Here is a 14,412-nt window from a genome sequence, read left to right as displayed (position 1 = left end):
TGTATTAATAAGTAAAGGCATATAACCAGTTGAATTGTAGTGCATTGAAAATAGTTTTATATAATTAGTTTATTAATTAAATTAACTTGGTCAGAAAATTTGGTCCATAAATCAAACACACTTGCATGTAATATTATGAAACTCTGTACACATATAGATCTCATCGGGCCAAACAACTTTAAGCCAGCCCAACAGGAAGTGGGCTATTTTGGTCTTAATGTGGATGTTTTGCAAAACCAGGCTCTACATTTTTACCCACTCCTCTTAAGTGGTTTATTTTATTCCCACCAAACTTTTTCAACATGATGAAAATACATTAAAGAAGCATAATTGTGAATATCTATTGAATATCTCTAATTGTTTTGCTATGGCGAGGGATTAAAGTCATGTAAAAAAAAATAAACACTAAAAGCCTCATATCTTCTAAAAATTTAATTATACACCATTTATTTCTAGTTAAAATTATACAAATATCAGAACTAAACCCATTTTATTCTTGTTTTCAATTTAAGAATAATGTACAAGTTTAAAAACAGCCAGGATGCACTATTCAGTTAAAAAAAAAAAATATCAAATAATACATAGGGCTATACTGCCCTCTTGTGTTCAAAATCAGGTAGGCCTGTTGTATTTAAATATAGGTAGCTGCTATGTGACTCCGAGAATTTTTTCTCACCGGTTATTTGACGTGTAACACCGGGGGCTTTTATATCGCTAAGTTAAAAGTGAAAGTAAAGTAAGGACATTTATAGTGGTGGCGCTCACAGTGCGCTCGAATGAATTTCTATGGAAGTAGAAATGAAAAAACGTTCGCTCTGTTTTGCTCGCTCGTCGCCATGGACGCGCACCGTAATGAATGCCACTGCAGCCGCATACTTTTTAGTGTCACTTTAAAATTAGTGCAATATCGGGGGCCAATTGCTTGAATTGTGAGTTCAATAGTCTATTATTTTTCACGGAAAACACAACAACAAAAGAGTACAATGATAGATTCGCTTAAATAGGCGCTTTTACATAAAATAGCCTATTCCGTCATCATCTTTTCAGTCAGCTCTTCACTCTCGTGATTAATGAAATTTGACTCCTGTTGCTGATATTTGCTGCAACTTTCGTTCTGCTCACAATTTAGTAAGCAAACACGCTTCAAATGTGTTTTTATTTTATTTTTGTGTGTATATATATATATATAGCTTATGTTTCAAATATGAGTTAATTAACAATCGTTTGAAAGAATGATACTTTTAAACATATCACTAAGCCGTCATTAGGTGTCGCCAGGCGACCGTCTTAATGAGCGAGTCATTGATTCATTTGTTCGAACGATTCGTTCGAACGGCTGAGTCATTCATGAATGAGACAGATTATGGATTGGTCATTGAATCTTTGAGTCAACCGATTTGTTCAAAATGCTGAATCATTCAGTAATGAGAAAACACGTTGCTGTGAGATGCTCGATGGTTCTGCTGTGATCTTTGTTTAACTAGTTTCACTGCTGAAACAGAAAAAAGTCAATATTGCATATAAAATGTAAGTGATTTGACTTGTGTGTGTGTGTGTGTGTGTGTGTGTGTGTGTGTGTGTGTGTGTGTGTGTGTGTGTGTGTGTGTGTGTGTGTGTGTGTGTGTGTGTGTGTGTGTGTGTGTGTGTGTGTGTGTATGATTGTGTCTGTTACTTTTTGGATATATATCTTTTTATATAAAAAAAAATAGGCATACAACCCATATATTTTAAATGTATTGTTTGCTTTAAATTACATTAAGATTTGTATGTTTGGTAATTGAACCTGAATGAATTTTAAATGAATGTGCTATATTTCAGAGTTTTCCTTAAAATTTGACCTAACACTAACTTTATTCTCATCTGAATGATAGATTATTTATTTCTGTATAAAATAAAAAAGAGATTTTGGTTGGGTGACAGTTGTAGTTTACAGTTTGACAAAAGCACAATGTTGTGTTTTATTGCGATTGTTCACAAATATAAGTAAACACTTATGAGATAGATGTTTATGGATTGATTGGTCATTGAATCTTTGAGTCAACCGATTCGTTCAAAATGCTGAATCATTCAGTAATGAGAACGCGTTGCTGTGAGATGCGCGATGGTTCTGCTGTGATCTTTGTTTAACTATTTTCGCTGCTGAAACAGAAAAAAAGTCAATATTGCATCTAAAATGTAAGTGATTTGACTTGTGTGTGTGTGTGTGATTGTGTGTGTGATTGTGTCTGTTACAGTGATAAGAGTTTAACCCTTGTTAAACTTTAGACCTTGTCTTTTTGGATATATATCTTTTTATATTAAAAAATAGTCATACAACCCATATATTTTAAATGTATTGTTTGCTTTAAATTACATTAAGATTGTATGTTTGGTAATCGAACCTAAATGAATTTTACATGAATGTGCTATATTTCAGATCATATATTTGTTTTCCTTAAAATTTGAACTAACACTAACTTTATTCTCATCTGAATGATAGATTATTTATTTCTGTATAAAATAAAAACACCTTTGATTTTTCTTTTTTAATCAATGTAGAATGTGTAACTGAAAAAATAAACAGATTAGGGCTCTGTTTGATGACAAGAAATGAAAACCAATGCGATATGATGAATGTCCAAAAGATGGCTCCCACAGACTGTTTTTAAATAGGATTGTTTGATATTTTTTGCTTTTAAACTGTGTGTGTGTGTGTGTGTGTGTGTGTGTGTGTAAGAGATTTTGGTTGGGTGACAGTTGTAGTTTACAGTTTGACAAGAGTTTATAGTTTGACAAAAGCACAATGTTGTGTTTTATTGCGAGTGTACACAAATATAAGTAAACACTTTGCAGTTTGAATAATGTCCTGTATGAACAAAAGGACGGAGTATGTCTTTATGTCTACATTGTTCAATTACGCCACACACACACACACACACACAAACACTATTTTTCTAATCAGATCAGGCAAGTAATATTCTGTCTTGTCTCTTAAAAAAACAATATATATATATTTATGTATATATATATATATATATATATATGTGTGTGTGTGTGTGTGTATATATATATATATAAATATAGCTGCGAGCAGCGTGAAAGGGCCAAAGCCGGCGGCACCGCCACCCCGGTTATAGCGCCACCAACTGGCAGCAGGAAGTCTGTCACTTTCAAAAAGCTTTGAAATCACCTGATTGCTTCAAACTTCACTACTATGATGTAAACACACGGCAGATGTAGACCTGGATGTAGACCTGACCTTTCAGAAGGTTGCTCTCGCATACTTTGTGGTTGACATGTGCCCTCAATGCACACTTTTGCAGAGCCCACACTGATACAAGCTCTACAGCACACTTCTTTTCGACAGTCAAAGCAGGGTTACGTTTTTGCACGTCGTGCACAATAACCCTAAAGGCACCAGGGTGGCGGTGCCACCGGCTGTATATATATATATATATATATATAAATAAATATAGCTGCGAGCAGCGATGAAGGGCCAAAGCCGGTGGTACCGCCACCCCGGTGCCTTTAGGTAACTAAAGGCACCGGGGTTGCGGTGCCACCGGCTTGGGCCCGTAATCGCTGCTCGCAGCTATATTTGAAATTGTGTTTATGCTTAAACCAAGAACAAATATCTGTCAATGAGTTTCCCTTTGAATTTAGTTTTTTTTTTTACTCATTAGCAGATATTTGTTCTTGTTTTAAGCAAAACTCAATTAATTTGATCAATTTTACAGAAAAGAAGGCTTCATATTCTGTCATTTTCTATCTCCAGTTAATGCATCATGATTTAAGAATCTTTAGACAATTGCACTGAAAAACAAGACAAATATACTAAGGAAGAACACCACTTTTTTGCAGTGTGATGAGAAGATACAGTAAAAGTTATATCCATATTCTAGTGGTTGAAAACAAAGGTTTTCAAACTACCTTTTTTGTAAAATAATTTAAAAAGTAATGGATATCTGTTTGAATTTGTATTTTTAGATACACACTGCGTTTATCATATTGACGTATTGTGCTCCCTTCAATTTATTCCTTAAATGTCCTTTGCTTGGTCTTAAAAAGGTCTTGAATTTACATAAAACCTGCAGAAACCCTGAGTTACCAGTGGCTCCATTTAATGCATTTTAACATTTTAAATCCATTCTGCAGATTTTACCTCCCAAATTAATAAGGAAAAAAATTTGTAGTCTTTGCTTCCAACCCTGAATTACTCCTCCCCTTCAGGTGTTGTGTTTAAAATGTTGCTGATTTTGTGTAATTGTGCAACTGCACTGAAGGACTCTTCTCTCAGATTCTGGTTGCTAATACGAAGCTTCAACACTTCAGCCAGTAGTCCCACTTTGTCTCTCTTCTCCTGAATCAGAGGACAGAGGAACACATCGTGCTAATGAGCCAGTTTGTCCTCTATGAGAGCACATATTTCACACCTTTCTCATTTATTAACCGCTAAATAAGCCTCACCTTCAGCAGGTCACTACTCAGTCGCCTAAGCATCCCTTCCAGGTGAGAGAGTTGGTCGGGGAATTCAATGAATACGTCACTGCTAAAAATAACCATGCAAGTCTATTAATATTCATGCAGTGTATTATTCAAAGAAAGAACTTACACATCAATAACATGTTTACTGGTTTTAAATTAAGATTAGAAAAGATGCTCCACTCACTCCATATCTTCTCCACTGCAATAAGCACTGGAATGGTGGATCTTGTAGGTTTCATTGGATGGTGTATCTGGCCTGCTTGATACAGGACTCATTTCTGACAAAAGGCTTGCCATCCTTTGTGCTGTAAAAATATAACCATGGAGTCATTCATTTTAATGCTAATACTACTAATAGCAGGTCATTGCATTAAACAAAATTATGAAAATTATGAGTCACCATGGAATTAAAATAATTCTTATTTTTTTGTGCAGGAATGGTGCAGTATTTATTATAAATGATTTATCTGTTCACATAATATATATTTTTTAATTCATGTGGCTTCGTAACCTTTAGTCAAAATAAAAGACAGACCTACTGTGAGCTAAGAGGTTGTTAATCCATTGTATTTGCTTCTGCTGAAGCTGTCAGCCCACATTATTACAGCTTATATTATCAGAATTCCTAGTGAAAAACTACATTATCCATGACACTGTGCAGAAAATTACACCAACCAGAGAGTGGAAAAAAAGCAACACGCTCCAAAATAGCTCTTTAGCTCCGCCCACTGCGAATGAAATAGTTGATTTTTCTACATTCTCAAAATGCTTAAATGTTTGTGTACATATATATATATATATATATATATGCATATTTTGCAATAAACTTGTAAATGATTAGTTTTATATTTCTCCATAATTTTTAATATCGATTATGCTGTTCACAGTGCTTTGTGGGATTGTAGTTCTTTCCGTCACTAAAACCGTTAAGTACACAGTCTTATACCTTTGTCTTTTTGTCGGATTTTTTGCTTCAAATCAAACTTTTTTGCTTCAAATCGAAGTTTGTAGTGTTGCGATTCACCTCGTAGCTGATTGATTAACACTGGTTCATAGCTTATTACTCTTTAACAAAGACTATTTTAAAATCCTTATGGGAAAAATTAATGAAAAAAAATAACTTCGGGAACCAGCTCTGCTGAAAAAGGGCGCGGACACTGTTGCACTTTTTGCCCAGATCCGGGCCACATCTGGTACATGTGGATTCCACGCGTACCAGATGTGGGCTGGATCTGGGCGACACTATGTTGCTGTGTGGGAACCATCTAATCAATTACCGATGGACAAAATCAAGTCTTGCCCTACATTTTCTCTTGTTCGAGAAGCAGTTTCATGCGGATATACACTCACCGGCCACTTTATTAGGTACACCTGTCCAACTGCTCGTTAACACTTAATTTCTAAGCAGCCAATCACATGGCGGCAACTCAGTGCATTTAGGCATGTAGACATGGTCAAGACAATCTCCTGCAGTTCAAACCGAGCATCAGTATGGGGAAGAAAGTTGATTTGAGTGACTTTGAACGTGGCATGATTGTTGGTGCCAGAAGGGCTGGTCTGAGTATTTCAGAAACTGCTAATCTACTGGGATTTTCACGCACAACCATCTCTAGGGTTTACAGAGAATGGTCCGAAAAAGAAAAAACATCCAGTGAGCGGCAGTTCTGTGGGCGGAAATGCCTTGTTGATGCCAGAGGTCAGAGGAGAATGGCCAGACTGGTTCGAGCTGATAGAAGGGCAACAGTGACTGAAATAACCACTCGTTACAACCGAGGTATGCAGCAAAGCATTTGTGAAGCCACAACACGCACAACCTTGAGGCGGATGGGCTACAACAGCAGAAGACTCCACTGGGTACCACTCATCTCCACTACAAATAGGAAAAAGAGGCTACAATTTGCAAGAGCTCACCAAAATTGAACAGTTGAAGACTGGAAAAATGTTGCCTGGTCTGATGAGTCTCGATTTCTGTTGAGACATTCAGATGTTAGAGTCAGAATTTGGCGTAAACAGAATGAGAACATGGAACCATCATGCCTTGTTACCACTGTGCAGGCTGGTGGTGGTGGTGTAATGGTGTGGGGGATGTTTTCCTGGCACACTTTAGGCCCCTTAGTGCCAATTGGGCATCGTTTAAATGCCACGGCCTACCTGAGCATTGTTTCTGACCATGTCCATCCCTCTATGGCCACCATGTACCCATCCTCTGACGGCTACTTCCACCATGTCACAAAGCTCTAATCATTTCAAATTGGTTTCTTGAACATGACAATGAGTTCACTGTACTAAAATGGCCTCCACAGTCACCAGATCTCAACCCAATAGAGCATCTTTGGGATGTGGTGGAACGGGAGATTCGCATCATGGATGTGCAGCCGACAAATCTGCGGCAACTGTGTGATGCCATCATGTCAATATGGACCAAACTCCCTGAGGAATGCTTCCAGCACCTTGTTGAATCTATGCCACGAAGAATTGAGGCAGTTCTGAAGGCAAAAGGGGGTCCAACCCGTTACTAGCATGGGGTACCTAATAAAGTGGCCGGTGAGTGTACGTCACAATACTCCGTATTAAACTTCTTGTTTACTGAACTGTTGGATTGAAGTAGTATCACAAATTAATATAAATATCACTTGAAGGAAACGTACTTCACACATCCACTAATGGCACTGGGTTTAGTCAAAAAAGTAAAGTTAATACTGAGAAAAGGTTTAGCATTATTTGTTTGCACATGACACATGATTTGATATTTTATATCTAATGCAATGGGATTTATACATTTATAAGTGTCAAAAACGTTTGGGACCACTGTATGTTGAACAATCTTAACTCAACATATTCATTTATACTTCGATACTTACTCTCATACTCTTGGGCTGCTTGAACTAAACTATTCCAGTCAAGATCATAGGCTGTGCTTGGCAGCGGCATGAGTTGAGGATTAGGATGTTGGTCTCTGTCCCAAAGGTCAGATTCAGTCTGCTCAGGCAATTCCACACATTCTAGGACAAGACAACCAGTGAGTGCTATTGTATACAATTAAGATCCTCCAAAAATCTCTTCAAGACAAGGTAAAACTAGTTGAAGAGCAATTGATAAAAGCATTAGAATACATGCAAACCGCAACAGTACAATAAATATCATTTTAATCTTGCCTGTTTGACGTGTTTGCAGGTGGAAATGGACAGGTGTGAGCGTGGGAGTCTCTGGGTATAATCGCTGAGCAGGACCGAATAGCGACGGACTGGCACATAAACTTCTGCAAAGCTCTGCCTCATTTTGTTGAGGTGGTGACTAGAAAGAGACAGTAAACACATTGCAACACTGCTCACATGCCAATGCACAGCAGAACAATACCTGCTTTTTCCACATTATTGTCCTAGGCTGTCAGGTTGTTTAGGGTCATACTGAGCCGAATACATCACGTACTGAATCACCCTGAGCGCTGTCCTCGGTGTCATCCATCACAATGAGTTTTTTCAAGTCCTCCACCACTGTGCTCTTGCGAACGGGTCGCGGGGAACATGCTGCTCGCAGTGATGCGAACACTCGAGGCTTTCCAAACACATTCTTTGAGTTCACATCCACCTGACTGAGAAATATATGTTAAGCCAACTACTAATAAAATTCTGATAATTACTTATTATTGATTCTTTTTGTTTTGTGGGCAACACTTTACAATAAGGTTTATCATTAGTCAAAGAATTAGGTACAATCATTTTTTTACAGCATTAATTCATTAAGAGATAATGCACACCTCGGACATTAAATATTGATCTGAGTTGAAATTATTTTATTATTTGTATATTAAATCTTCCAAAGACGAATAAGGGGCTATTCACACAGAATGTGTTTTTGCATTCCACTACACTGCATTTTCTTTGTTTTTTTTTCTGTGTAAACACGCGCTATGTGGACATCTTTGACTATTGCGCTTGCATATTTTGCAGTCTCACACATGATACATTGTTCTAAAAAAGCAGCACTCAAGTTAAAATAAGTGTAACTTTTTAAACATGTGCCTCAAGACCAGTGATTCCCAACCTTTTTGACTAAAAGACAATATATGAATGCCCCTCTGACAAAGCTGATAATGAATATCTGGTACTTTATCACAAAAATAAATGCATATAAAAGTATTATGTCAGTTTAATGTTGTTCATCTTTATTTTTATTGTTTATTATTTTTTATGTTATAATGTTTTTGCCTTTTAACTAAGATTATGTTAATAACTAAATTTAAATCATTATAAGATTTATTGGGGCCTCCCTGGATGTTTGATGAGAAGTCGGCACACCAGAGAGCTCTAAAAATGCAAAAATGTATTAATGTCTCTCTCACACAGATGCTGTTTCACGCTCTTCATCAGACGATTTGGTGGGCCGATTTATTTTTTGAGTTCTTTTTAAGTCAATGCATTGTTTTATTATTGTTGCATTTTTGTATAAATGCACTCTGTGCCATCATGTTGGTTTAAGCCAGTCAGTGATGCTCCATCTTACATGCTAGCGTACGACTACCGTGAACTGATTTAAATACTCAGAAGGCGGTAATTTGGTCTGTTTTAGGCAAGCAAAGCAGACATTTGAAACAAAATGAATCTTTAATCTTTTCAAAAAACTAAAACATACTTTTTAAGTATGGCTATGGCATAGCACTGCGCAGGAACCGTCTTCTGACCTTTTGCCATCAACTGATCAGTGTTCAAAAAATCCTCCACTGACTTTCAAAGCTGCTACATATAACTTTTTTGGAGGACCTTGGTAGAAATGTATTGGAGTGAAAAGTATGATATTTGTCTTTCAAATTTAGTGAAATTAAAGTCATACGTTTCCAGATAAAATAACTCAAGTAAAGAACAGATCCTCAAAAAGTGAACTCAAGTAAATGTAATTCGTTACTGTCCACCTCTGGTTGTCACAGACGACATGGATATTAGGAAATATCTGACCAATTAAAATCAAGTATTTCAAAGAGCTGTGTAATAACGTATACTGACAAAATAAACCTTATTGTAAAGCGTAATAATTGCTACACTACTATAACCTATTGTTATGATAATGGTACATTAAAATATTAAGTATATCCCATAAAGATATCTGCTTACCTTTTTATATGGTTGTGGTTACCGTTTCTGACACCACCGGTTTCTCTATGTAGTGTGTACTCGTACTGTATCTTCTTTTGTTTTGGGCTGTAGTGAGGTTGAGTCTGGCTGGCTTGAACTTGACATGACCAGTCAGGGTCACCTTGAGATGGTTTAATGCCAGTGTCAACACCCTCATGACTTACCTTTTCCAGTTTTGGACAGAACGTTGCAGGCTGGTCTGCTCTAGACTGTCGTCCAGGGAAGAGATGTAGTGTGTTAATAGAATAATAATCCTTGGTAGAAGTATCCTCAGTGAATGAATTCTGGCTCTGCCTCCACGCAAGTTGGTCATTTCTGGGAGGTTTTATATTGGGTTCCTGCAGATTGAACAAAATGCAGTCCTGGTTCTTGACGAGATGGTCCTCTCTTAGCTGGAGTTGGCTGAAGTGCTCCTTGCCGGGTTGATTCGAGGTTGGTGAAGACTGAGAAACCACAGCTCTCATCAAAGGAGGCTTTTTCACCACGGAAGTCTTAACCTCTTGCGGTTTGGAAAACAAAGGGCTGGCAAAAATAAAACAAAAAGTCCACAGACACACACATATTGTAGAAACATAAAAACAAAGAATGAGGTAAGCGGTGCATACATTGCACAAGGACAGCAAGCATAAAGACAGAGCCATTTTAAAAATGTAAAAGTCATTTCATTATATTTCGAATGTCCTTTTTTTCTCTGTGACATTGTTCATTTACAGCAATACAGAAAATCTGACTCAGAACTCTAGTGACAGATGGTGACTGGAAGGTATAGACTGAATTTAGGGTCAGGGAACAACTCTATACAATGTGGTGGGAATGTCCCACTTTTTAGTGACTGTCCCACCCCTCCCCCGTGGGATCTCATGGGTGGAAGCTGGGAAGGAGGGGTCCGGAGGCGCAAGAATATTACAAGTATTGAATCAACAGTTGTGTCCTGGATTAAAAACCCATTGTGAGCCATCATAGGAATTCATACTGGTTTAATCTAGCCTTTTCATCAGGAATTGTATAAAACATTATATAATCATAAATTTTGACAAGATTTATGCATCTCACCTGGGTTTGAGAACAGAAGTTTTGGAGCATGGAAGAGGCAACGTGAGAGCACAGAACTCCTTCAAGTTGTTTGTGGAAGCAGATCCTTTTAAAGACTTTTTTGTGGATTGTGCAGCTTCCCAGTGCTTCGATCGTTGGATTTTTGGACTGTAGAAACCCGGCTGTGTCAGCGGGTGCTGCTTACGACTGTTTCTGAGGGGCTCAGCATTGTTCTTGGCATCTTTGCCATTCAACCAGAAGTCATTAGCATAGGGTGAAAAAGCACTTGATTCTCTATTTGGCTGGAGAAAATGCGCCTACGAAACATAAAAATGATTTGTTAATGATAATTGCAATTAAAAAATGGCCCAAATGAACTGATTTGTTACTTATCTTTCAAGTGCTGTATCCTTTGATAGTCAAGATTCAAAAGTTATGGTAAACAGTAATAAAGTAATTTCACTCATACATTTTTCAAGTAAGCCCTCTTTACTTTATAACATTTTATTTTTATGGGAATTTTTACTTCATTCCAAAACATATGACATAACACAAAAAAAAAAAAACATAACACAAAATAAAACAAAAAAAAATAACATAACAAAAACGTAACATAACATATAACAAAAACATAACATAACTACATATAACATTAAACAAAACACAAAACATAATACAACAAAATAAAAACAATATAACAAAAAACAACATGTTATATGTTATGTTATTTGTTTGTTGTTTTTTGTTATATGTAATAAAATAAAATATAACATATAACAACACAACATAACAAAAAACATCACATCACATAAAACATAGAATTCAAACTCACTCTTGGCAAGCTGTTGTTAGTCGCTTTCTGCTGGTCCTGCAGACAATCCCTCTGGCCTCTTCTTTCCCTGCCAAGCAATGAGCGAGTGGCTGTTACCATATGCCATTCTCCTTCTGAAATATATGATGAAATTGCAGAGGCAAGTTGCCCTAAGTGACATGAAATACTGACTGAATCTTATCACTAATAAAAGCACTCAGAACCTGCTATCAGACCTGTATTGTCTTTCGTTCTGGAGCGGTTTAATCTTGTGAACTCCACTTGCTCACTTGAAGGCCAATCTGAGCTGTTTTGCATGGGTGAACGATCATAGGAACTGAAAAAGATGAGGTCATTTTCACCAGGTCAAATTGTAATGATTGTCAAATATGGTAAAAGATTACATCTCACCTCACAAGGCTGGTATGCCTGAACTCAGAACTGAAGTGTAGAGGTGGTGTCTGTGGAGGAGTTGTAGCGCAATCCAAGTCCCAGAACAATGCAGCCATCTTCCTGGATTCCAAGTTTTTCCTCAATATCCTTATAAATGAAACCAAGATATATGCAGCAGCCAAGATGATGTCCAAACATAATAATTTTCATTTAAGACACCCTTCCTGAAGTCATCTGAAATGCGTTTATAGATTGGGTGGGACAAATGATGGTACAGACCGCTCCAATTCAACTGAGCTAGCGGAGAAAGCAGGGAAAGAGCTGTGTGGGCTCTTCAGCAGCTGAATGGAACAGAGGATGGGATTGTGTTGCCTGGTCTGTTGGCTGTTGTAAGCACTGTGCTTGTTTGCTCCAGGCAAATGATGCTGCTGTGTGCACTGCAATAAATTAAGAAAAAAAGATTAACATTCAGTATGCGGCTTCCAGCATATACAAATCCTACTCAACACATGTATCTAAATAAACAGAATTTACAAAATACAATTAAAAACTAATCTAAATAGCAGTATTTCACTACTAGACTTTTGAGCCCCACTGTATTTGTTAAGTGCCTTTTTATTTCCTAATAAACATTTTATCCTATTTACATTAATAATAAATGTGTGCAGCATCAGAGTCCAAGCAGCAATTGCTCATTTAGACTATTCAATAATACAATTGCCATGAACATTTGCATATTTAAAAAAAAAACTAAATTTAGTAGTTACAGTCACCCGTAATTTTGCCAATTTAGACGTGTATTAAGGGTACGTTTACACTACAACGATGTATACTAAAAACTGACAAGTTTTTCCTTTGCGTTTTTCGCGTACAGACAACAACATTGTCAAAATGATCCCAGTTCACACGGATCCACGAAAATTAATAAAAACATTCATGCCAGCTAAGTAGTTATAGACTGAACATGTAATATGTATGCACATGACGTCACCGGTTTCACAAACACGCATATTTGATGTTTACATAGGCACGATAATGGTATCGTTTTCAAAAGCTTGCGTTTTCAGCCCCAAAACACCGTTGTTGTGTAAATGAACGGCCAAAACGAAAAAGAAAAAAAATTTTTTTGAAAAAGCTGCTGTGAACGGCCCCTAAATTTAGTTATGAAAACATGCCTAAACTTGAGAGAACTTAAACTGTAAACTTGCCCCTCAAATCTGAGTGATTGGTTGCAATATTGATCCAGGAGAATGTTGTACTTGGTGAAATCACATTCACCGTAATGACTTATGTAGCTACCTTGTAGCCTCCACAGTACATGTACAGTGCATCCGGAAAGTATTTCACAGCGCTTCACTTTTTCCACATTTTGTTATTTTACAGCCTTATTCCAAAATGGAATAAATTCATTATTTTCCTCAAAATTCTACAAACAATACCACATAATGACAATGTGAAAGAAGTTTGTTTGAAATCTTTGCAAAATTCTTAAAAATAAAAAAGAATCACGTGTATACAAGTATTCACAGCCTTTGTCATGACACGAGTCAAGGAATTGTCTGTAGACCTCCGGGACAGGATTGTATCGAGGCACAGATCTGCATAAGGGTACAGAAAAATATCTGCAGCATTGAAGGTCCCAATGAGCAGAGTGGCTCATCCGTAAATGGAAGAAGTTTGGAACCACCAGGACTCTTCCTAGAGCTGGCCGCCCGGCCAAACTGAGCGATTGGGGGAGAAGGGCCTTAGTCAGGGAGGTGACCAAGAACCCGATGGTCACTCTGACAGAGCTCCAGCGTTTCTCTGTGGAGAGAGGAGAACCTTCCAGAAGGACAACCATCTCTTTAGCACTCCACCAATCAGGCCTGTATGGTCGAGTGGAAGGAAGAAGGAAGGAAGGAAGCCAATCCTCAGTAAAAGGCACGACAGCCCACCTGGAGTTTGCCAAAAGGCACCTGAAGGACTCTCAGACCATGAGAAACAAAATTCTCTGGTCTGATGAAACACAGATTGAACTCTTTGGCCTGAATGGCAAGCATCATGTCTGGAGGAAACCAGGCACAGCTCATCACCTGGCCAATACCATCCCGACAGTGAGACATGGTGGTGGCAGTATCATGCTGTGGCGATGTTTTTCAGCGGCAGGAACTGGGAGACTAGTCAGGATCGAGGGAAAGATGTACGCAGCAATGTAAAGAAACATCCTTGATGAAAACCTGCTTCAGAGCGCTCTGGACCTCAGACTGGGGCGACGGTTCATCTTCCAACAGGACAACGACCCTAAGCACACAGCCAAGAAAACAAAGGAGTGGCTACGGGACAACTGTGAATGGCCTTGAGTGGGCCCAGCCAGTGCCCAGAATTGGACATCTTTGGAGAGATCTGAAAATGGCTGTGCTTCGACGCTCCCCATCCAACCTGATGGAGCTTGAGAGGTTCTGCAAAGAAAATGGGAGAAACAGACCAAAAATAGGTGTGCCAAGCTTGTAGCATCATACTCAAAAAGACTTGAGGCTGTAATTGGTGCCAAAGGTGCTTCAGCAAAGAATTGAGCAAAGGCTGTGAATACTTATGAACGTGATT

At 37.9% G+C, this 14,412-nt stretch overlaps 1 protein-coding gene across 2 annotated transcripts; it reads right to left on the bottom strand.

Moving 5' to 3' along the window:
* Positions 1 to 4,168: 4,168 nt before the first annotated feature.
* On the bottom strand, positions 4,169 to 12,291 carry LOC130096455 (signal-induced proliferation-associated 1-like protein 1). Of its 2 annotated transcripts, none has more exons than XM_056262935.1 (11): positions 11,848 to 12,291; positions 11,673 to 11,773; positions 11,458 to 11,570; positions 10,647 to 10,942; positions 9,573 to 10,115; positions 7,894 to 8,056; positions 7,620 to 7,758; positions 7,326 to 7,466; positions 4,649 to 4,769; positions 4,447 to 4,525; positions 4,169 to 4,339 (listed from the first exon to the last, which is right to left on the bottom strand). In XM_056262935.1, exons 1-11 carry the CDS (start codon positions 11,943 to 11,945, stop codon positions 4,193 to 4,195), a joined length of 1,941 nt encoding a protein of 646 aa, XP_056118910.1. In that variant the 5' UTR covers positions 11,946 to 12,291; the 3' UTR covers positions 4,169 to 4,192. The 2 variants fall into 2 exon arrangements, with proteins under 2 accessions (XP_056118910.1, XP_056118909.1); XM_056262934.1 differs by having other exon boundaries at positions 4,447 to 4,528; positions 11,848 to 12,286.
* Between the last annotated feature and the right edge of the window lie 2,121 nt (positions 12,292 to 14,412).

The sequence above is a fragment of the Rhinichthys klamathensis genome, unplaced genomic scaffold (genome assembly GCF_029890125.1).
Source record: "Rhinichthys klamathensis goyatoka isolate OS25496 unplaced genomic scaffold, OSU_Roscu_1.1 h1tg000197l_1, whole genome shotgun sequence".
Classification (NCBI taxonomy): Eukaryota; Metazoa; Chordata; class Actinopteri; order Cypriniformes; family Leuciscidae; genus Rhinichthys; species Rhinichthys klamathensis.
This window is presented reverse-complemented; position numbering and strand designations above follow the sequence as displayed.